At 39.0% G+C, this 25,092-nt stretch overlaps 1 protein-coding gene across 2 annotated transcripts in view; it reads left to right on the top strand.

Annotated features, from left to right (window-relative positions):
- Positions 1-25,092, top strand: part of prkag2a (protein kinase, AMP-activated, gamma 2 non-catalytic subunit a) — a 126,550-nt gene that overhangs the window by 55,817 nt on the left and 45,641 nt on the right. For both annotated transcript variants that reach the window (XM_067435661.1, XM_067435662.1), the window contains one exon: positions 1,152-1,261. In XM_067435661.1, coding sequence (XP_067291762.1) covers positions 1,152-1,261 — 110 coding nt within the window. The remainder of the gene's footprint in view (positions 1-1,151; positions 1,262-25,092) is intronic.

Consider the following 25,092-nt stretch of genomic DNA (forward strand, 5'->3'; position numbering starts at 1 on the left):
GGCCGTCGGCCGACGTCAATGAGAGCTGGGGCTTTTTGTCAATGTTTGTTGAAATGCCCCAGCTCTCCTAGACTGCTTTCACTTCAGTGTTGTTTTTAGTCTAGACAGCTGCTGAAGAAACAGTTCAGTGTCTAAGAATACTACTGTAAGAATTACCATGGCAACTGGAGACATTAGGCCGGATGCTGCTGAAAAGGAACAACAAGAGAGAGACATCAGAGTCCACAGTTCAGTGGGTTCATGTCACCCATTTGTGTCATGCCCGCCAGATCTATTAGTCTTTTGTGTGTGTGTGTGTGTGTGTGTGTGTGTGGGTGGTGTTTGTTAGGTATTCTCCTGATAGTATTAGAATAATTTACTTTGGCTTTAGTACAATTACAATATAAAAGCAACAGCAATGACAGTTTAATATTTTCTTTACACTGTATAAATGTTATAAATATATTATAACGATTTGATAAAGCTACATTTAATATAAAAACACATAATAAATATGTCAAATTACATTACAAAACAAATTACATTACAAATGTAATGTTTAATGTACTTTATCTTTATAATGTGGCTTGATATTTTCTTCACACTGTGAGTCTTGCATTGAATTATATAGTTGCCATTAGTTATATTTTAGGAAAGGTGTCCCCTCATAAGTTGGATCCTATTGGGCCCTTGACATCACAAAGTTTAAAAACAACTGTTCTAATGGCGCATTTACATTACATGGTTCAAGTGACCCAATTACGAACCAATTTTTTTCCTCCCATGTGGCACAGATCGGATGACCAATGGACGTGTAAGCAGGAAAAAACACATAGATTCTAATATTCTCAGAGTGGTTTACGGCCTATATATATAAATCAATAAATCGGATATGAATCGGATATGTGCATATGTTGCGTCTGCCACTTAAGCGGACAGATAGGATATTCCCCTATTTGTCCCGCCCTTCCGCTGTGATTGGACAGATGGCTAAAAAGTGACAGTAATGAGTGCTGCGTTATACACAATGTTGAACGTTCTTCAGTTCTCTGCGACTGATAAATATCGCTGAGCGCTCCGCGTGAAACACTTAACAACAACTTTTTGACATGTACTTACATCTCACTTTGCTCTCAGATTGACCGTGTTTTCGTTTATTGGTGTCTTTACAGCTGTTGAACAATCCGAGAGTGACATTTACATGCGTTTTATGAAGCTACATAAGTGCTATGACATCGTCCCAACCAGCTCCAAGCTAGTGGTCTTTGACACAACGCTGCAGGTAAGTGCTCTAGATGTTTATTACAGATAAGAAATCTGTCAGACATGTTTTCCATGACAAAATACTCTTTCCTCAAGGTTGAAGAGTACAAAAAATAATCTTCACCATTTTTCCCTTCGTCTCATTGTTCTCGTTAAAATACATTGGAATCAAGTCAAATAATTTTGTTTAGTTTGATTTTGTCTGCTCAATGAATATTTCTCTACTGTTTTTGTTAATTAAAGTTAAATGAAATGTAATTTTCAAAAATAACGACAATATTATCCCTATTATTAATTGAAAATGCTAAAAATGCCTAAAATTAAATTAAAAAAAATTACAAGATGATTTTAGGCATCACAATAATGTACAGTGAGAAAAGGAATCTTATTTTTGGAATTTGCTAAATATGTTTTTTATTACATTTATTAATGTTATTAAAGTGAGGTGACTGCAGTTTTTTTTAAAATAAGAGAAATTAACATGCACAATTAAATATTCTATCATCTGATATTAATGAATGAAAAAATATATACGGATAACAATATTTTATCGGTATATTCAGATATATTTTAATTAGTAATTTTCAATCTGTATATTTTCATTATAATCCCATCGCTGTTATTATAATTCCGTTTGATAGCTGATACTTGATCACATGGTTTCTCGGGCCATTAAAAATGCTAACGCTTTTAGAAAAGAGGCAGTTTCATATCTATTTTCCTGCTTTTTTCCCCGTTTGCCTCTAACGCTGCAGTCACATGGGGCACCGACGTTAACGTTTCTCATTTTGAATGGGTGACTTCATGCGTTGCCGAACTGAATTGTGGATTCTGTCGCGTCACTCGCGCTACAAGCGGCAGAAGTTGACGATTTCTCAGCTTTTCAAGTGCTAACACAGGCATCATCCAATCAGATCGCCCTATGCAAATACTTTAGAGCAGATGCTAGCCAATTGTGTTCTTGCAACCCTAGAGCAGACGTGTGATTGTCTGTTGTCACGGTGATGGTCGCATCAACACGAAGCTTCAGCCACGCCCTCTTTCAAGCGTTAACGCCAAAGCCCAGTGTGAATGCGGCGTAACTCTCTGTCTTTCTATCTTGGTCCGTCTTGTTTCTTTTCCCAGTGGTTGGTTTGTTATACCATATATTGATGTTTTTTTCTGCTGTTCTCCCAGTAGAGTCCACACAGCGCTTTACATCACATACTGTGTGATCAGCACATATGTTTCCAGTCTTATCCAGTATTGCACAAGCTGTCAAACCCCTCCATCATCATACGCATTGCGGTCTGTTGTAATGTTCAATAGAGGCGCAGGGACCCACAGGGTCAATACGTCGATATGTGTAAATATTTGATGATAAATCCTACGAATGGTCTCCGCTCTGCCGGCAGCATTGGGATTGTTTTGGACAGAGGATCCAAGCCTATGTTCTTGATCACTGACTCATAGCAGTGTTATACTAGACGTCAACCCCACCACCCAGTTCAGAACAGTTTCCATGCATCAGAAGGGCCAGCCTTAGGGAACGTCTTATTATGTTGCTTGCCATGACTCGATTAATGTTTAATAATCTCAGATTGGGCTGGAACATCACCCAAGGAGGGAGACAAGAGGTTCACATGATTAATTTAAGAATGCCTGTGAGACGCCATGATTAAGGCTTTGTTTAGGTCCATGTCAGTATCGACAGTGTTTGAAAGGATCGGCCCACCCAAATCCTTCTTTGGTGGAATTTATTCCAAGACGAGAAAGGCTTTGCAGATGCCTTTAGCCAGTACTAATAATCACAACGCTTTTGCTAAAGGAATTCCACAGGATTACATATAGCTTCCGGACATTTAGGATTTGGATGCATGCCTGTTGTAGTCAAAGGCATCCCAGCCAAAGTGTAGAACAGAGTTTTGTTAAGGGCTTGGAATGAAATATTCACTCTACAGGTTCATACAGGCCTGGTCACCACCCTCGGGTTATGTGGCTACTTTGAGCAAGTTATCAGACCATGTAATGGAGGGTATGGCAAGGAGATATTTATGCTTAAAGGGGGGTGAAATGCTGTTTCATGCATACTGAGCTTTTTACACCTTTAAAGACTTGGATTCCCATCCTAAACATAGACAAAGTTTCAAAAACTAATGTTGGACGTTTGATGGAGTATTTCTGTGTTAAAAATACTCCTTCCGGTTTCTCACGAGTTTCGGCGAGTTTTTTTCGAGTATGGGTCTAATTGACGTTAAATAGAGCGGAAGGTCCTTGTATGGGCTGTACGGGCTCTTCTCCCGGAAGGGTGCGCGCGCGCGTAACTAGAGGGAGAGAGAGGAAATGCACGCTGTAAACAGTCTCTCAGGTGCAGATCCAGTCCTCCGTGAACACTTATGTCGCGCCCCGGGAAGGCAGCGCTGCATTTGAACCGATTTGAACGCAGAAATGACGGGAAGCTTCAAGGCATCGCTTCAGTTGCGTCGCAAAGTGGATTTCCACGGTCACTGCTGTCACAGGACTTCACCAAATCATACCAAAGTAGTGTGTTTTTGACAGAGCGGTCCTGCTTTGGAAGATGCCGGTGAGTAAATCAACTTCAAATGTCTCTGCTATTGGCTACCGTCGCATGAGTAAACATCAGTAAACGACACGATCGCGTGCTTCGTCATTCAAATGCGCTAACGGTTACTCCATTGTTGTTCTGTATAACGTTACACTAGTCTGACGTGCAAAACCGTTCTGCTTGCTACTTCTAAGGTCTAGTCGCATACAATAGTCCATAAACCGAATCATGTCCTCATACACTGCGAGTAAAGACACAGAAATGTGGAGAGGCCATTAAATACAGTAACTTACATACCACAGAGACGGACGTCCTGATGTTGCTGTTTCTCCTGTTCAGTTTATTTCAGCCTCAGATTTGATTGTGGATCATTATCTGTATTAGCTGAGATAGATGGGTTTCTCCACGCTTGAGGACGTCACCGCTTTGCGCGCTTGTGATTCTTTAGCTCCGCCCACACGATACGCCTCCAGGCGCTCTGTTTTTTCCGGAAAGACTCGGTACAGCCCATATTTCTTTTATAAATATGATAAAACTAAAGACTTTTCGGAGATATGAAGGATGCAATACTACTCTATAGGTACTCAAGATTGACATGAGATTGACTGAAACTGAGTGTTTCACCCCCCCTTTAAAGATAAGGGAAGAATTCCAATGTGGCCATTTTTGGCATGTCAAGACTTGTGTGTATATATAATTAAAAACAGCTTCAGAATTTATTTGCTTTCCATAGAGATAATTGGTTTGCAATATTTTGTACATATTTATTTCAATAAATGATTTAATTCCTTTTTTAGATAAATACATTTTTAAATAATAACCATTTATTATTAAGGGAAAATGCAAAGCATTGCAGTCAATATTTTATTGTACATTTTATGTATTAAAATAATAATTAATATTGAATTTGTGGTGATAACATTGTGCTAACATTATTATATTCATTATGGGCATTTTAATAATAATAATAATAATAATAATAATAATAATAATAATAATTAAAGCTGCGAGCAGCGATGACGGGCCCAAGCCGGGGGCACCGCCACCCCGGTGGCATCAGCTTAACTGTGCACAGCATGCCAATAGGCATTTAATATGGGAAAAAATAAATAAAGGGACTATGTCAAAGTCATTTTAATTCACCTCATTAACTGCAGCAACTGGTGCTGCTATGATCAGGAACCACAACACTCACATCTATGAGATCAATTACATTTTATTCATTAATTTTATGTCAGATGATGTCAAATGTCAATTTCAAAATGAGTGCAGAATACTTTCCAAATGCTGATGTTGTATTATCCTTACACTTCTCTTTATGTGTTTTTGACCTACCGTAGCTTGTGATTGTTCACCAATTTTATGCAGCAAAAAGCATGCTTGTTTTTATTTCAATATGTGTGGCATTCAATATTTTTTTAAATAAAAAATAATAAAAAATAAAGCCAAATCACAGAAACCGCAAAAATTATTTTAATATCAGTGTCAGGTAAGAGGAATATGCCTGCATACATTTTATGGAAGTGTATTATAAACAGCCACTTTTAAATGTTTAAATGTAATTAAATTTAAAATAACGATATCACAGTCATCTGAATATGCCATATTTACTGGTCAAAGTCGACCTCTCTAAAACATGCAGCATGTTTTTATACCGCTGAGAATGTGCACGACAGGCAATATGCATTTAAACAGGAGAATATTTGAAAATTGCTCTAATATGCCACATGTATCACAGCAGCTGGTACCCCTATGACCACAAGCCACACCTATTATGAAATTTAAATATAGATTTTTTTTTTATGTATTAGGATATAATGGGTCACTTTCAATTATGTGCAAATGTATATTTTGCAGCTCAAAATGTTGTAAGTTCAGAAGGCCAGTATTTAATTAAAGATATAGTATATTTTTTGTTTTTTTTAAACTTATTTTTCACACTAAAGTGATAGTTATTTGTGATATGAAGGTTTAAATTATGACAATCAAGAGACAAGGTGATACACACAAAGAGTGAGACCCCCTCCACACACACACACACACACACACACACACACACACACACACACACACACACACACACACACACACACACACACACACACACACACACACACACACACACAAACAACCCAAACAGAGTGAAACTCAGAGAGGGAGAGTGAGGGGGGAGGGGGACGACAGACAGAGAGGCAGAGTCTAATTCCGAAAGAAACAAGATTTGAAACAAACAAAAAAATAGTAATCTAAACAGTGGGAGAAAGTTTTTTTTTTTTTCTTCACTGGCTGGAAACACTGTTTTGCAATAACAATAGTTTTATCTTCAAAACGGTGTTCTCAAGGACATATCCAACCTGGTTCATAACTAAGGCTATACTCCCACCTTCTTGTTATTCTCTATCATTTGCTCTCATTTTCGTCCACAAATAAAAGGCATTAATCTGCTTATTTTTAGGTTACACAAACTTCATTGTTTGAAAAGGAAACTCAAATGTGTTTTTTCTATTGTTACAAATTAACTGGTTCTATAATTTTATTGTAACCCAGAATAATATATTTTTTTATCCTTTAATGCTTGCCAAAGCACACAGCAATGAGCTAATCTTTTCACAATCAAAATGAAGCTGGCACCATCCCCCTCCAAACACACACACACACACACACACACACATACTGAGAGAGAGAGAGAGAGAGAGAGAGAGAGAGAGAGAGAGAGAGAGAGAGAGAGAGAGAGAGAGAGGCAAAGTGAGATTTAGATTAAACATATTTTTCAGCAAAACAATCATAGTAAAGTCTAAACGGTGGGGAAAAGTTTCAAGCCACACCTATGATGTAATTTAATTATAGATTAATTCTAATGTAATAGTATATAATAGGTCATTTTCAAATATGTGCAAAGTTATCTTTTGCAGCGCAATATTTTGTAAGTCCAGGAAACCTGTATTTAATTCAAAAGTATTGTTTTATTTTTTTAACTTATTTTTTACATTTGTATTAGCCTATGTTATGTAACTGTTCAATTATTACCATCGAGAGAAAGTGACTGACACACACACACACACACACACACACACACACACACACACACACACACACACACACACACACTGTAGTAAGCTGAAGGTAGAAATCAGCCCCCCCACCTCTCCACACACACACAAACATACAGTAGTAAGCTGCAGGTAGAAATCAGCCCCCCTCCCTCTCTCTCCACACACACACACACACACACTGTAGTAAGCTGAAGGTAGAAATCAGCCCCCCCACCTCTCCACACACACACAAACATACAGTAGTAAGCTGCAGGTAGAAATCAGCCCCCCTCCCTCTCTCTCCACACACACACACACACACACACACACACACACACACACACACACACTGTAGTAAGCTGAAGGTAGAAATCAGCACCCCTCCCTCTCTCTCCACACACACACACACACACACACACACACGTCTGGTTCACTATCTTTTTGGGGACTCAGCATAGACGTAATGGTTTTTATGCTGTACACTCCATATATTCTGTCCTCCTACACTGCTCCTACCCCTAAACCTACCCATCACACAACTTTCTGCATTTTCACATTTTTAAAAGAACTCATTCTGTTTGATTTATAAGCTTTTGTACCCATTGGGAAGTCCCCATGAGTCTGTGTGCATTCAGGTTTAAGTCCCCACCAGGCTAGAAAACCATTCACACACACACACACAGAGGCAAGGTTTTTTGCTTGAAAACTTATACAATATTGCCCTCTACTGGTCATTTAAGGGAGAGCATAAGTGCTGAAAAAACAGAAAGAAAAAAAACAGAAAAAAAAGTGTGATTATATAGAATAACCAGCAGGTGGGAGTATAGCCTTATTTATGAACCAGGCACTTGTGTGCTTATTTTGTCTTTTTTAGGCTTTTGCTACGGGAAGACCGTTTGAGATATCCAATAACCGTTCGCATTTTAGCATCTTCTGTATATTTACTTCATGTTTTCCGAGTTTGGAGAAGATTGAATGAATCGCTTTTGAGGAGAAGGTAAAAACTCAGAGCTCGCTTTCGACTTCTTGTTATCTTCCAACCAAATTATCTGACTTCCTGTTGGTCAGAGCTAATGACTGTAAATTAGAAAGTTGTCCGGCTCGAAAAGTACAATATATATACCGAGTTTGGTGACTGCAGATAAAACTAACCCCCCGCTTTGGACAAAAGTGACACTTCCTGCTGCCAGTTGGTGGCGCTATAACTTTGACTCACAAAAGTCATATCCATGTGATCGGCCTCTTACAACGAACACACAGCTGAAGTTTCATCAAAATGAATTAATGTATGCAAAAGTTATAACACACTTCCTGTATCCCTTTTCTCGCCATAAATTCATCTCTTCGCCACGGCCAAACCGTTTGAGATATCAAAAAGTCGCTCGCAATTTAGCATCCTCAGTGTCTTGACTTCAGGCTGACCGAGTTTGGTGCTGATCGGGTGAATCGTCTAGGAGGAGTATCGCAAATTCCAGAGCATGCGTTTTCCGAACAACCCATAATAGCTCACTTCCTGTTAGGCTGACACATAACTTAGAGCACGAAAGTTGTTCGGCCCGATGAGCTCTATATGTGTACCGAGTTTCATATATATATGTTCAAACGTTTTTGATTTATGGACCAAGTCAAATATCGCATTCAAGGGGGCGCTGTCGAGCTCCCCTGCCACGCCCGGGTACCAGCCTCAGCCCGGCCCTGATGGCCGCGCATTCTGATGCGTGTGCAAAGTTTCAAGAGTTTTCGAGCATGGGAAGGGCCCCAAAAATGCCTGTATAGTCGTAAAAAAAAGAAAAAGAAAAAAAATTAAAGCTGCGAGCAGCGATGGCGGGCCCAAGCCGGTGGCACCGCCACACCGGTGGCATCAGCTTAACTGTGCACAGCAGGCCAATAGGCATTTAATATGGGAAAAAATAAATAAAGGGACTATGTCAAAGTCATTTGAATTCACCTCATTAACTGCAGCAACTGGTGCTGCTATGACCAGGAACCACAACAGTCATATCTCTGAGATCAATTACATTTTATTCATTAATTTTATGTCAGATGATGTCAAATGTCAATTTCAAAATGAGTGCAGAATACTGTCCAAATGCTGAAGTTGTATTATCCTTACACTTCTCTTAAAAATAAATTTAGCCAAATCACAGAGACCGCAACAATGATTTTAATATCAGTGTCAGGTAAGAGTAATATGCGTGCATAAAATTTATGGAAGTTTATTATAAACAGCCACTTTTATAAATTCATGTGAAATTTAATTTTTTTTATTCATTTGAATTCTATCAATAAATAATTAGTTTAAAGAGGTGTCATACATGATCTTTGCAAACACAGCACATGATCTTCTTTAAAGCCCATGTTATAGAAAACAGTTAAAAGTATTAGGATATCACTTTCAATTATAAGCAAATGTATTTTTTGCAGCTCAAAATTTTGTAAGTTCAGAAGACCAGTATTTAATTAAAGATATAATATATGTTTTTGTTTTACTTATTTTTCACAATAAAGTGATAGATATTTGTGATAGCCTATGAAATGAAAGGGTTAAATTATGAAAAAACAAGAGACAAGGTGACACACACACACACACACACACACACACACACACACACACACACACACACACACACACACACACACACAGAGTGATCCTGAGAGAGGTAGAGGGGGGGTAATTTTTTTTATATTTATATTTTTTTAATTATAATTATTTGTATTAACACAATTATTTAACTAATTATATAAAACAATATTGTCAATGCCCTACAAATAAACCAATTCAAACCCAGAATAATATGTTTAATCCTTTAATGCAGGCCAAAGCACAGCATTGAGAGGTAATCTTTTTAGACAGAAAAGTCTCTCTCTCTCTCTCTCTCTCTCTCTCTCTCTCTCTCTCTCTCTCTCTCTCTCTCTCTCTCTCTCTCTCTCTCTCTCTCTCTCTCTCTCTCTCTCTCTCTCTCTCTCTCTCTCTCTCTCTCTCTCTCTCTCTCTCACACACACACACACACACACACACACACACACACACACACACACACACACACACACACACACACACACACACACACATGTCTGGTTCGCTATCTTTTTGGGGACTCATAGACGTAATGGTTTTTATACTGTACAAACCATATATTCTGTCCTCCTACACTGCTCCTACCCATCACACAACTTTCTGCATTTTCACCTTTTCAAAAGAACTCATTCTGTCTGATTTATGAGCTTTTGTACCCATTAAGAAGTCCCCATGAGTCTGTGTGCATTCAAGTTTAAGTCCCCACCAGGCTAGAACAACACACACACACACACGCACACACACACACACACGCACACAGTAGTAATGCTGAAGTATGCTGCAGGCAACTCAAATCAGCAGCCCATCCCCCATTCCCCCATCCACAACACATACACACAGCCACACACACACACACACACACACACACACACACACACACACACACACACACACACACACACACACACACACACACACACACACACACACACACACTCATATCTGGTTCACTATCTTTCTGGGGACTCACCATAGACGTAGTGGTTTTTATGCTGTACAAAACATTAATTCTGTCCCCCTACACTGCCCCTGCCCCTAAACCTACCCATCACACAACTTTCTGCATTTTCACATTTTCAAAGTAACTCATTCTGTCTGATTTATACGTTTTTAAACCCATTGGGAGGTCCCCATGAGTCTGTGTGCATTCAGGTTTAAGTCCCCACCAGGCTAGAAAACCATTCACACACACACACAGAGGCAAGTTTTTTTGCTTGAAAACTTATACAATATTGCCCTCTACTGGACATTTAAAGGAGAGCATGTTTTGAAAAAAAAAAAAACAGTGTGATATATAGAATAACCAGCAGGTGGGAGTATAGCCTTATTTATGAACCAGGCACTTGTGTTCTTATTTTGTGTTTTTTAGGCTTTTGCTACGGGACCACCGTTTGAGATATCCAATAACCGTTCGCATTTTAGCATCTTCTGTATATTTACTTCATGTTGTCCGAGTTTGGAGGAGATTGAATGAATCGCTTTTGAGGAGAGGGTAAAAACTCAGAGCTCGTTTTCAACTTCTTGTTATCTTCCAACCAAATTATCTGACTTCCTGTTGGTCAGAGCTAATGACTGTAAATGAGAAAGTTGTCCGGCTCGAAAAGTACAATATATATACCGAGTTTGGTGACTGCAGATAAAACTAACCCCCCACTTTGGACAAAAGTGACACTTCCTGCTGCCAGTTGGTGGCGCTATAACTTTGACTCACAAAAGTCATATCCATGTGATCGGCCACTTACAACGAACACACAGCTGAAGTTTCATCAAAAGGAATTAATGTATGCAAAAGTTATAACACACTTCCTGTTTCCCTTTTCTCGCCATAAATTCGTCTCTTCGCCACGGCCAAACCGTTTGAGATATCAAAAAGTTGCTCGCAATTTAGCATCCTCAGTGTCTTGACTTCATGCTGACCGAGTTTGGTGCTGATCGGGTGAATCGTCTAGGAGGAGTATCGCAAATTCCAGAGCATGCGTTTTCCGAACAACCCATAATAGCTCACTTCCTGTTGGGCTGACACATAACTTAGAGCACGAAAGTTGTTTGGCCCGATGAGCTCTATATGTGTACCGAGTTTCATATATGTACGTGAAAGTGTGTTTGATTTATAGACCACGTTTTCAGACCCCACTTTAGGGGGCGCTGTCGAGCCCCCCTGCCACGCCCGGGTCCCAGCCTTAGCCCGGCCCTGATGGCCGCGCATTCTGATGCGTGTGCAAAGTTTCAAGAGTTTTCGAGCATGGGAAGGGCCCCAAAAATGCCCAAATAGTCGCGTAAAAAAATAATAAATAATTAAAGCTGCGAGCAGCGATGACGGGCCCAAGCCGGTGGCACCGCCACCCCGGTGGCATCAGCTTAACTGTGCGCAGCAGGCCAATAGGCATTTAATATGGGAAAAAATAAAAGGACTATGTCAAAGTCATTTGAATTCACCTCATTAACTGCAGCAACTGGTGCTGCTATGACCAGGAACCACAACACTCACATCTCTGAGATCAATTACATTTTATTCATTAATTTTATGTCAGATGATGTCAAATGTCAATTTCAAATGAGTGCAGAATACTGTCCAAATGCTGAAGTTGTATTATCCTTACACTTCTCTTAAAAATAAATTAAGCCAAATCACAGAGACCGCAACAATGATTTTAATATCAGTGTCAGGTAAGAGTAATATGCGTGCATAAAATTTATAGAAGTTTATTATAAACAGCCACTTTTATAAGATCATGTGAATTTTTTTTTTTTTATCCATTTGAATTTTATCAATAAATAATTAGTTTAAAGAGGTGTTATACGTGATCTTTGCAAACACAGCACATGACCTTCTTTAAAGCCCATGTTATAGAAAACAATTAAAAGTATTAGGATATCACTTTTAATTATGTGCAAATGTATTTTTTGCAGCTCAAAATATTGTAAGTTCAGAAGACCAGTGTTATATATATATATATATATATATATATATATATATATATATATATATATATATATATATATATATATAATACATTTTTTTTAACTTATTTTTCACAATAAAGTGATAGATATTGCTGATAGCCTATGATATGAAATGGTTAAATTATGAAAAACAAGAAACAAGGCGACATACACAGAGTGAGAGAGACCCCCTCCACACACACACACACACACACACACACACACACACACACACACACACACACACACACACGCACACGCACACACACACACACACACACAGAGTGATCCTGAGAGAGGGAGAGTGAGGGGGGAGGGGAATGACAGACACAAAATCTAAAGAGTGAGAGATCATTGTTTTTATTTCACTGTCTGAAAACACTGTTTTGCAATGACAACAATAGTTTTATCTTCAAAACAGTGTTCCCTAGGACATATCCAACCTGGTTACTAAATAAGGCTACACTTCCACCTTCTGGTTATTCTATATTTATATTTAAACATAAGGCATTAATCTTCTCATTTTTTAAGTTACACACACTACTTTTTTTTTAAAAGACAATTAAATGTGTTTTTTTCTTTTGTTAGTAATTTTTTTTATATTTATATTTTTTATTAATAATTATTTGTATTAACACAATTATTTAACTAATTATATAAAACAATATTGTCAATGCCCTACAAATAAACTGGTTTTATACATGAATTTTTTTATTCAAACCCAGAATAAAATGTTTTATCCTTTAATGCAGGCCAAAGCACAGCATTGAGAGGTAATCTTTTTAGACAGAAGAGTGGCTCACACACACACACACTGTAGAAATCAGTGACACGTGTCCCCATAAGTCTGTGTGCATTCAGGTTGAAGTCCCCACCAGGCTAGAAAAAAGAACACACGCACACACACACACACACACACACACACACACACACACACACACACACACACACACACACACACACACACACACTGTAGAAATCAGTGACACGTGTCCCCATGAGTCTGTGTGCATTCAGGTTGAAGTCCCCACCAGGCTAGAAAAAAGAACACACGCACACACACACACACACACACACACACACACACACACACACACACACACACACACACTGTAGAAATCAGTGACACGTGTCCCTATGAGTTTGTGTGCATTCAGGTTGAAGTCCCCACCAGGCTAGAAAAAAGAACACGCACACACGCACACACGCACACACACACACACACACACACACACACACACACACACACACACACACACACACACACAGTAGTAATGCTGAAGTATGCTGCAGGCAACTCAAATCAGCTCAGCCCATCCCCCATCCACAACACCCCCCTTCACCCCCCCACCCCTGCCCCTCACACACACACACTCATGTCTGGTTCACTATCTTTTTCTGGGGACTCACCATAGGTGTAATGGTTTTTATGCTGTACAAACCATATATTCTGTCCTCATACACTGCTCCTGCCCCTAAACCTACCCATCACACAACTTTCTGCGTTTTCACCTTTTCAAAAGAACTCATTCTGTCTGATTTATAAGCTTTTGTACCCATTGGGAAGTCCCCATGAGTCTGTGTACATTCAGGTTTAAGTCCCCACCAGGCTAGAAAACCATTCACACACACACACACAGAGGTAAGGTTTTTTTGCTTGAAAACTTATACAATATTGCCCTCTACTGGTCATTTAAGTGAGAGCATAAGTGTTGAAAAAAAAAAAAAAAAAAAAAACAGTGTGATATAGAGAATAACCAGCAGGTGGGAGTATAGACTTATTTATGAACCAGGCACTTGTGTTCTTATTTTGTGTTTTTTAGGCTTTTGCTACGGGACCACCGTTTGAGATATCCAATAACCGTTCGCATTTTAGCATCTTCTGTATATTTACTTCATGTTGTCCGAGTTTGGAGGAGATTGAATGAATCGCTTTTGAGGAGATGGTAAAAACTCAGAGCTCGCTTTCCACTTTGTGTTATCTTCCAATCAAATTATCTGACTTCCTGTTGGTCAGAGCTAATGACTGTAAATTAGAAAGTTGTCCGGCTCGAAAAGTACAATATATATACCGAGTTTGGTGAATGTAGATAAAACTAACCCCCACTTTGGACAAAAGTGACACTTCCTGCTGCCAGTTGGTGGCGCTATAACTTTGACTCACAAAAGTCCTATCCATGTGATCGGCCTCTTACAACGAACACACAGCTGAAGTTTCATCAAAATGAATTAATGTATGCAAAAGTTATAACACACTTCCTGTTTCCTTTTTCTCGCCATAAATTCGTCTCTTCGCCACGGCCAAACCGTTTGAGATATCAAAAAGTTGCTCGCAATTTAGCATCCTCAGTGTCTTGACTTCAGGCTGACCGAGTTTGGTGCTGATCGGGTGAATCGTCTAGGAGGAGTATCGCAAATTCCACAGCATGCGTTTTCCGAACAACCCATAATAGCTCACTTCCTGTTGGGCTGACACATAACTTAGAGCACGAAAGTTGTTTGGCACGATGAGCTCTATATGTGTACCGAGTTTCATATATGTACATGCAAGTGTGTTTGATTTATAGACCACGTTTTCAGACCCCACTTTAGGGGGCGCTGTCGAGCCCCCCTGCCACGCCCGGGTCCCAGCCTCAGCCCGGCCCTGATGGCCGCACATTCTGATGCGCGTGCAAAGTTTCAAGAGTTTTCGAGCATGGGAAGGGCCTCAAAAATGCCCAAATAGTCGCGTAAAAAAATAATAAATAATAACAAAAAAAAATTAAAGCTGCGAGCAGCGATGACGGGCCCAAGCCGGGGGCACCGCCACCCTGGTGGCATCAGTTTAACTGTGCACAGCAGGCCAATAGGCATTTAATATGGGAAAAAATAAATAAAGGGACTATGTCAAAGTAATTTGAATTCACCTCATTAACTGCAGCAACTGGTGCCGCTATGACCAGGAACCACAACACTCACATCTATGAGATAAAATTACATTTTATTCATTAATTTTATGTCAGATGACGTCAAATGTCAATTTCAAAATGAGTGCAGAATACTGTCCAAATGCTGAAGTTGTATTATCCTTACACTTCTCTTAAAAATAAATAAAGCCAAATCACAGAGACCGCAACAATGATTTTAATATCAGTGTCAGGGAAGAGTAATATGCGTGCATAAAATTTATGGAAGTTTATTATAAACATCCACTTTTATAAGATCATGTGAAAAAAATTTTTTTATCCCTTTGAATTCTATCAATAAATAATTAGTTTAAAGAGGTGTCATACGTGATCTTTGCAAACACAGCGCATGACCTTCTTTAAAGCCCATGTTATAGAAAAGTATTTAGGATATCACTTTCAATTATGTGCAAATGTATTTTTTGCAGCTCAAAATTTTGTAAGTTCACAAGACCAGTATTTAATTAAAGATATAATAATATGTTTTTGTTTTACTTATTTTTCACAATAAAGTGATAGATATTTGTGATAGCCTATGATATGAAAGGGTTAAATTATGAAAAAACAAGAGACAAGGTGACACACACACAGAGTGAGAGAGATCCCCTCCACACACACACACATAGAGTGATCCTGAGAGGGGGGGGGGGGGGGGGGGGTGACAGAGACACAAAATCAAACCAATAGCTTATTGGTTCTCATTTTTGTCCTTAAACAAAAGGCATTAATCTTCTAATTTTTAAGTTACACTACTTTTTTTTTTTTTTAAAGACACTCAAATGTGTTTTTTCCTTTGTTAGTAATGTTTTTTTATATTTATATATTTTTTATTAATAATTATTTGTATTTACACAAATATTTAGCTAATTATATAAAACAATATTGTCAATGCCCTACAAATAAACTGGTTTTATACATTTATTTTTTTATTCAAACCCAGAATAATATGTTTTATCCTTTAATGCAGGCCAAAGCACAGCATTGAGAGGTAATCTTTTTAGACAGAAGAGTGGCACACACACACAGACACACACACACACACACACTGTAGAAATCAGTGACACATGTCCCCATGAGTCTGTGTGCATTCAGGTTGAAGTCCCCACCAGGCTAGAAAAAATAACACACACACATACACACACACACACACACACACACACACACACGCACACACACGCACACACACGCACACACACACACACAGTAGTAATGCTGAAGTATGCTGCAAGCAACCCTTATAAGCTCAGCCCATCCCCCCGATCCCCCCCCCCTCCTCCCAACACACACACACACACACACACAGACTCATGTCTGGTTCACTCTTTTTGGGGACTCAAGCATAGACGTAATGGTTTTTATGCTGTACAAACCATATATTCTGTCCTCCTACACTGCCTCTGCCCATCACAGGAAACTTTCTGCATTTTCACCTTTTCAAAGTAACTCATTCTGTCTGATTTATAAGCTTTTGTACCCACTGGGACGTCCCCATGAGTCTGTGTGCATTCAGGTTTTAGTCCCCACCAGGCTAGAAAACCATTCACACACACACACACAGAGGCAAGGTTTTTTGCTTGAAAACTTATACAATATTGCCCTCTACTGGTCATTTAAGGGAGAGCATAAGTGTTGAAAAAACAAAAAACAAAAAAAACAGTGTGATATGTAGAATAACCAGCAGGTGGGAGTATAGCCTTATTTATGAACCAGGCACTTGTGTGCTTATTTTGTGTTTTTTAGGCTTTTGCTACGGGAAGACCGTTTGAGATATCCAATAACCGTTCGCATTTTCGCATCTTCTGTATATTTACTTCATGTTGTCCGAGTTTGGAGGAGATTGAATGAATCGCTTTTGAGGAGAGGGTAAAAACTCAGAGCTCGCTTTCCACTTTGTGTTATCTTCCAACCAAATTATCTGACTTCCTGTTGGTCAGAGCTAATGACTGTAAATTAGAAAGTTGTCCGGCTCGAAAAGTACAATATATATACCGAGTTTGGTGAATGTAGATAAAACTAACCCCCCGCTTTGGACAAAAGTGACACTTCCCACTGCCAGTTGGTGGCGCTATAACTTTGTCTCACAAAAGTCATATCCATGTGATCGGCCTCTTATAACGAACACACAGCTGAAGTTTCATCAAAATGAATTAATGTATGCAAAAGTTATAACACACTTCCTGTTTCCCTTTTCTCGCCATAAATTCGTCTCTTCGCCACGGCCAAACCGTTTGAGATATCAAAAAGTTGCTCGCAATTTAGCATCCTCAGTGTCTTGACTTCATGCTGACCGAGTTTGGTGCTGATCGGGTGAATCGTCTAGGAGGAGTATCGCAAATTCCAGAGCGTGCGTTTTCCGAACAACCCATAATAGCTCACTTCCTGTTGGGCTGACGCATAACTTAGAGCACGAAAGTTGTTTGGCCCGATGAGCTCTATATGTGTACCGAGTTTCATATATGTACGTGAAAGTGTGTTTGATTTATAGACCACGTTTTCAGACCCCACTTTAGGGGGCGCTGTCGAGCCCCACTGCCACGCCCGGGTCCCAGCCTCAGCCCGGCCCTGATGGCCGCGCATTCTGATGCGTGTGCAAAGTTTCAAGAGTTTTCGAGCATGGGAAGCGCCTCGAAAATGCCCATATAGTCGGGTTAAAATAATAATAATAATTAAAGCTGCGAGCAGCGATGACGGGCCCAAGCCGGGGGCACCGCCACCCCGGTGGCATCAGCTTAACTGTGCACAGCAGGCCAATAGGCATTTAATATGGGAAAAAATAAATAAAGGGGCTATGTCAAAGTCAATTGAATTCACCTCATTAACTGCAGCAACTGGTGCTGCTAGGACCAGGAACCACAACACTCACATCTCTGAGATCAATTACATTTTATTCTTTAATTTTATGTCAGATGATGTCAAATGTCAATTTCAAATGAGTGCAGAATACTGTCCAAATGCTGAAGTTGTATTATCCTTACACTTCTCTTAAAAATAAATTAAGCCAAATCACAGAGACCGCAACAATGATTTTAATATCAGTGTCAGGGAAGAGTAATATGCGTGCATATAATTTATGGAAGTTTATTATAAACAGCCACTTTAATAAGATCATGTGAAATTAACTTTTTTTATCCATTTGAATTCTATCAATAAATAATTAGTTTAAAGAGGTGTCATACGTGATCTTTGCAAACACAGCACATGACCTTCTTTAAAGCCCATGTTATAGAAAACAATTAAAAGTATTGGGACATCACTTTCAATTATGTGCAAATATATTTTTTGCAGCTCAAAATTTTGTAAGTTCAGAAGACCAGTATTTAATTAAAGATATAATATATGTTTTAGTTTTTTACTTATTTTTCACAATAAAGTGATAGATATTTGTGATAGCCTATGATATGAAAGGGTTAAATTATGAAAACACAAGAGAAAAGGTGACACACACACAGAGTGAGAGAGACCCCCTCCACACACACACACACACACACACACACACACACACACACACACACACACATAGAGTGATCCTGAGAGTGAGGGGGGAGGGGAATGACAGACACAAAATCTAAACAGTGAGAGAACATTGTTTTTATTTCACTGTCTGAAAACACTGTTTTGCAATAACAACAATAGTTTTATCTTCAAAACAGTGTTCCCTAGGACATATCCAACCTGGTTACTAAATAAGGCTACACTTCCAACTTCTGGTTATTCTATATACCGGTAGCTCATTGGTTATCATTTTTGTCCTTAAACATTAATCTTCTCATTTTTAAGTTACACACACCAATTACTTTTTGTTGAAAAAGACAATTAAATGTGTTTTTTCCTTTGTTAGTAATTTTTTTTAAATATTTATATGTTTTATTAATAATTATTTGTATTAACACAATTATTTAACTAATTATATAAAACAATATTGTCAATGCCCTACAAATAAACTGGTTTTATACATTAATTTATTTATTCAAACCCAGAATAATATGTTTAATCCTTTAATGCAGGCCAAAGCACAGCATTGAGAGGTAATCTTTTTAGCGCACACGCACACACACACACACACACACACACACACACACACACACACACACACACACACACACACACTCATGTCTGGTTCACTATCTTTCTGGGGACTCATAGACGTAATGGTTTTTATGCTTTACAAACCATATATTCTGTCCTCCTGCCCCTACCCCTAAACCTACCAATTTCACAAAACTTTCTGCATTTTTACATTTTCAAAATAACTCATTCTGTATGATTTATAAGCTTTTGTACCCATTGGGACCTCAATTTAGGCCCCTACAGTGACATGTGTCCCCATGAGTCTGTGTGCATTCAGGTTGAAGTCCCCACCAGGCTAGAACAACACACACACACACACACACACACACACACACACACACACACACACACACACACACACACACACACACACACACACACACACACACACACACAGTAGTAATGCTGAAGTATGCTGCAGGCAACTCAAATCAGCTCAGCCCATCCCCCCATCCACAACACCCCCCTTCACCCCCCCGCCCCTGCCCCTCACACACACACACACACACACACACACACACACACACACACACACACACACACACACACACACACACACACACACACACACACACACACACTCATGTCTGGTTCACTATCTTTTTCTGGGGACTCACCATAGATGTAATGGTTTTTATGCTGTACAAACCATATATTCTGTCCTCATACACTGCTCCTACCCCTACACCTACCCATCACACAACTTTCTGCATTTTCACCTTTTCAAAGTAACTCATTCTGTTTGATTTATAAGCTTTTGTACCCATTGGGAAGTCCCAATGAGTCTGTGTGCATTCAGGTTTAAGTCCCCACCAGGCTAGAAAACCATTCACACACACACACAGAGGTAAGGTTTTTTTGCTTGAAAACTTATACAATATTGCCCTCTATTGGACATTTAAGGGAGAGCATAAGTGTTGAAAAAAAAAAAAAAAAAAACAGTGTGCTATATAGAATAACCAGCAGGTGGGAGTATAGCCTTATTTATGAACCAGGCACTTGTGTTCTTATTTTGTGTTTTTTAGGCTTTTGCTACGGGAACACCGTTTGAGATATCCAATAACCGTTCGCATTTTAGCATCTTCTGTATATTTACTTCATGTTGTCCGAGTTTGGAGGAGATTGAATGAATCGCTTTTGAGGAGAAGGTAAAAACTCAGAGCTCGCTTTGCCACTTCTTGTTATCTTCCAACCAAATTATCTGACTTCCTGTTGGTCAGAGCTAATGACAGTAAATTAGAAAGTTGTCCGGCTCAAAATGTACAATATATATACCGAGTTTGGTGAATGTAGATCAAACTAACCCCCCCACTTTGGACAAAAGTGACACACTTCCTGCTGCCAGTTGGTGGCGCTATAACTTTGACTCACAAAAGTCATATCCATGTGATCGGCCTCTTACAACGAACACACAGCTGAAGTTTCATCAAAATGAATTAATGTATGCAAAAGTTATAACACACTTCCTGTTTCCCTTTTCTCGCCATAAATTTGTCTCTTCGCCACGGCCAAACCGTTCGAGGTATCAAAAAGTTGCTCGCAATTTGGCATCCTCAGTGTCTTGACTTCATGCTGACCGAGTTTGGTGCTGATCGGGTGAATCGTCTAGGAGGAGTATCGCAAATTCCAGAGCATGCGTTTTCCGAACAACCCATAATAGCTCACTTCCTGTTGGGCGAAGCTTATGACTATGAGTGCGGAAGTTGTTTGGCCCGATGAGATCTATAAGTGTACCGAGTTTCATACATGTACGTGCAAGTGTGTTTAATATATAGACCCAGTTTTTCAAGGGGGCGCTGTTGAGCCCCCCTGCCACGCCCGGGGCAAAGGCCTCTGCCCGACCCTGTTGGCCGCGCATTCCGATGCGTGTGCAAAGTTTCAAGAGTTTTCGAGCATGGGAAAGGCCCCAAAAATGCCCAAAAGGCGAAAAGATAATAATAATAATAATAATTAAAGCTGCGAGCAGCGATGACGGGCCCAAGCCGGGGGCACCGCCACCCCGGTGGCATCAGCTTAACTGTGCGCAGAAGGCCAATAGGCATTTAATATGGGAAAAAATAAAAGCTCTATGTCAAAGTCATTTGAATTCACCTCATTAACTGCAGAAACTGGTGCTGCTATGACCAGGAACCACAACACTCACATCTATGAGATCAATTACATTTTATTCACTAATTTTATGTCAGATGATGTCAAATGTCAATTTCAAAATGAGTGCAGAACACTGTCCAAATGCTGAAGTTGTATTATCCTTACACTTCTCTTTGTGTTTTTGACCTACCGTAGCTTCTGTTTGTTCACCAGTCTTATGCAGTAAAAAGCATGCATGTTTTTATTTTAATATGTGTGGCATTCAATATTTTTAAAAATATAAATAAATAAATAAATAAATAAATAAATAAATAAATAAATAAATAAATAAATAAATCTAAATCGCAGAAACCACAAAAATGATTTTAATATCAGTGTCAGGTAAGAGTAATATACATGCACAATTTTGTAAGTCCAGAAGGCCTGTATATTTTTTAAAGATATGTTATATTTTGTGTGGTTTTTTTAACTTATTTTTCACATCAAAGTGATAGCTATTTGTGATAGCCTATGATATAAAAGCGTTAAATCATGACAATCAAGAGACAAGGTGACACACACACACACACACACACACACACACACACACACACACACACAGAGTGAGAGAGACCCCCCTCCCACCACACACACTCACGCACACACACACGCACACACACACACACAGAGTGAGCCTGAGAGAGTGGGGGGGGGGGTAAGGACAGACAGAAAGAGAGAGGCATAGTCTGATTCCGATTGAACAAGATTTGAAACAAAAAATTAAATTTACATTCTCAAAAGAACTCATTCTGTGTGATTTATAAGCTTTTGTACCCATTGGGACCTCAATTTAGGTCCCTACAGTGACACGAGTCCCCATGAGTCTGTGTGCATTCAGGTTGAAGTCCCCACCAGGCTAGAAAAACATGAACATTGAACAAGATTTTAAACAAAAAATAATAATAAAATCTAAATGGTCAGAGAAAATTATTTGAAAAAGAAACTCAAATGTGTTTTTTTTATGTTAGTATTTTAGTTTTAAGAATTAATCTTCAAATACAAAATGTTAAAGAAAACCAATATATTGATAAAAAAAAAATACAAAAAGTACATTCATTTTACATTTTTATTCTTTCTGAGTTTGGTGACTATAGAAAAAACTAGCCAAGTGTTTTATTTTTTTACATTTTTCTCAAAGACTTATCCAGCCGTGTTCATAAATAAGGCTATACTCCCACCTTCTTTGTATTAACACAATTATTAAACTAATTATATAAAAAATATTGTCAATGCCTGTCAAATCTTCAGTGTCCTTTGTTTCATGTTGACCGAGTTGACTTTAGTATTTATCTAAAGGTCTTTTTATATTTGTATTTTCACAATTACGAAACTAATTATATAAAACGATATTGTCAATGCTCTACAAATTAACTGGTTCCATACTTTTTCCATTTTTTTATTCAAACCCAGAAATATATATATATATATATATATATATATATATATATATATATATATATATATATATATATATATATATATATATATATATATATATATATATATATATATATATATATATATTTATCCTTTAATGCTGGCCAAAGCACACAGCAATAAAAGAGCTAATCTTTTCCTCATCAAAATGCAACTGGCACCCATCCCCCATCAGACACACACACACACACACACACACACACACACACACACACACACACACACACACACACACACACACACACACACACACACACACACACACACACACACACACAGTCAGAGTCACATGTCTGGTCTCTGGTGTGCTATCTTTCTGGGGACTCACCATAGACTTAATGGTTTTTATACTGTACAAACCATATATTCTGTCCTCCTACACTGCTCTACCCTAAACCTACCCATCACACAAAACTTTCTGCATTTTCACATTTTCAAAATAACTCATTCTGTATGATTTATAAGCTTTTGTACCCATTGGGAAGTCCCCATGAGTCTTTGTGCATTCAGGTTTAAGTCCCCACCAGGCTAAAAAACTATTCACACACACACACACACACACACACACACACACACACACACACACACACACACACACACACACACACAGAGGCAAGGTTTTTTGCTTGAAAACTTATACAATATCGCCCTCTACTGGTCATTTAAATGAGAGCATAAGTGTTGAGAAAAAAAAAGAAAAAAAAAACTGTGATTATATAGAATAACCAGCAGGTGGGAGTATAGCCTTATTTATGAACCAGGCACTGGTGTGCTTATTTTGTGTTTTTTAGGCTTTTGCTAAGGGAACACCGTTTGAGATATCCAATAACCGTTCGCATTTTAGCATCTTCTGTATATTTACTTCATGTTGTCCGAGTTTGGAGGAGATTGAATGAATCGCTTTTGATGAGAAGGTAAAAACTCAGAGCTCGCTTTTCACTTTTTCTCATTTTCAAACCAGATTATCTAACTTCCTGTTGGTCAGAGCTAATGACAGTAAATTAGAAAGTTGTCCGGCTCGAAAAGTACAATATATATACCGAGTTTGGTGACTGTAGATAAAACTAACCCCCCACTTTGGACAAAAGATGGCGCTATTGAGCCCCTCTACCACGCCCGTTTCTGAATCTTTGCTTGCATCTTCTGGACAGCATGTCTGATGTGTGTGTTGAGTTTCATGCAATTTCAAGCATGCTAAGAGTCTCAAAAACACATAAAAAGATTATTAGACTTTGACACGTTGCCATGACAACAGTATTTCAAGAATCAGGAATCCATTCATATGTCTATATCTGCCATGTTTTGACATTATACTGATGAAGTTTGAAGTGAATCGGGTGAAAATAAGATGGGGATTTAAAGCAATTTTGAAAGTGACACACTTCCTGCTGCCAGTTGGTGGCGCTATAACTTTGACTCACAAAAGTCATATCCATGTGATCGGCCTCCTACAACGAACACACAGCTGAAGTTTCATCAAAATGAATTAATGTATGCAGAAGTTATAACACACTTCCTGTTTCCCTTTTCTCGCCATAAATTCGTCTCTTCGCCACGGCCAAACCGTTTGAGATATCAAAAAGTTGCTCGCAATTTGGCATCCTCAGTGTGTTGACTTCACGCTGACCGAGTTTGGTGCTGATCGGGTGAATCGTCTAGGAGGAGTATCGCAAATTCCACAGCATGCGTTCCACAGCATGCGTTCAACAACCCCTAATAGCTCACTTCCTGTTGGGCTGACGCATAACTTAGAGCACGAAAGTTGTTCGGCCCGATGAGCTCTATATGTGTACCGAGTTTCATATATGTACGTGCAAGTGTGTTTGATTTATAGACCACGTTTTCAGAGCCCACTTTAGGGGGCGCTGTCGAGCCCCCCTGCCACGCCCGGGTCCCAGCCTCAGCCCGGCCCTGATGGCCGCGCATTCTGATGCGTGTGCAAAGTTTCAAGAGTTTTTGAGCATGGGAAAGGCCCCAAAAATGCCCAAATAGTCGGTAAAAAAAATAATAATATATAATAATTAAAGCTGCGAGCAGCGATGGCGGGCCCAAGCCGGGGGCACCGCCACCCCGGTGGCATCAGTTTAACTGTGCACAGAAGGCCAATAGGCATTTAATATGGGAAAAAATAAATAAAGGGACTATGTCAAAGTCATTTGAATTCACCTCATT

The sequence above is a fragment of the Pseudorasbora parva genome, chromosome 24 (assembly GCF_024679245.1).
Source record: "Pseudorasbora parva isolate DD20220531a chromosome 24, ASM2467924v1, whole genome shotgun sequence".
Classification (NCBI taxonomy): Eukaryota; Metazoa; Chordata; class Actinopteri; order Cypriniformes; family Gobionidae; genus Pseudorasbora; species Pseudorasbora parva.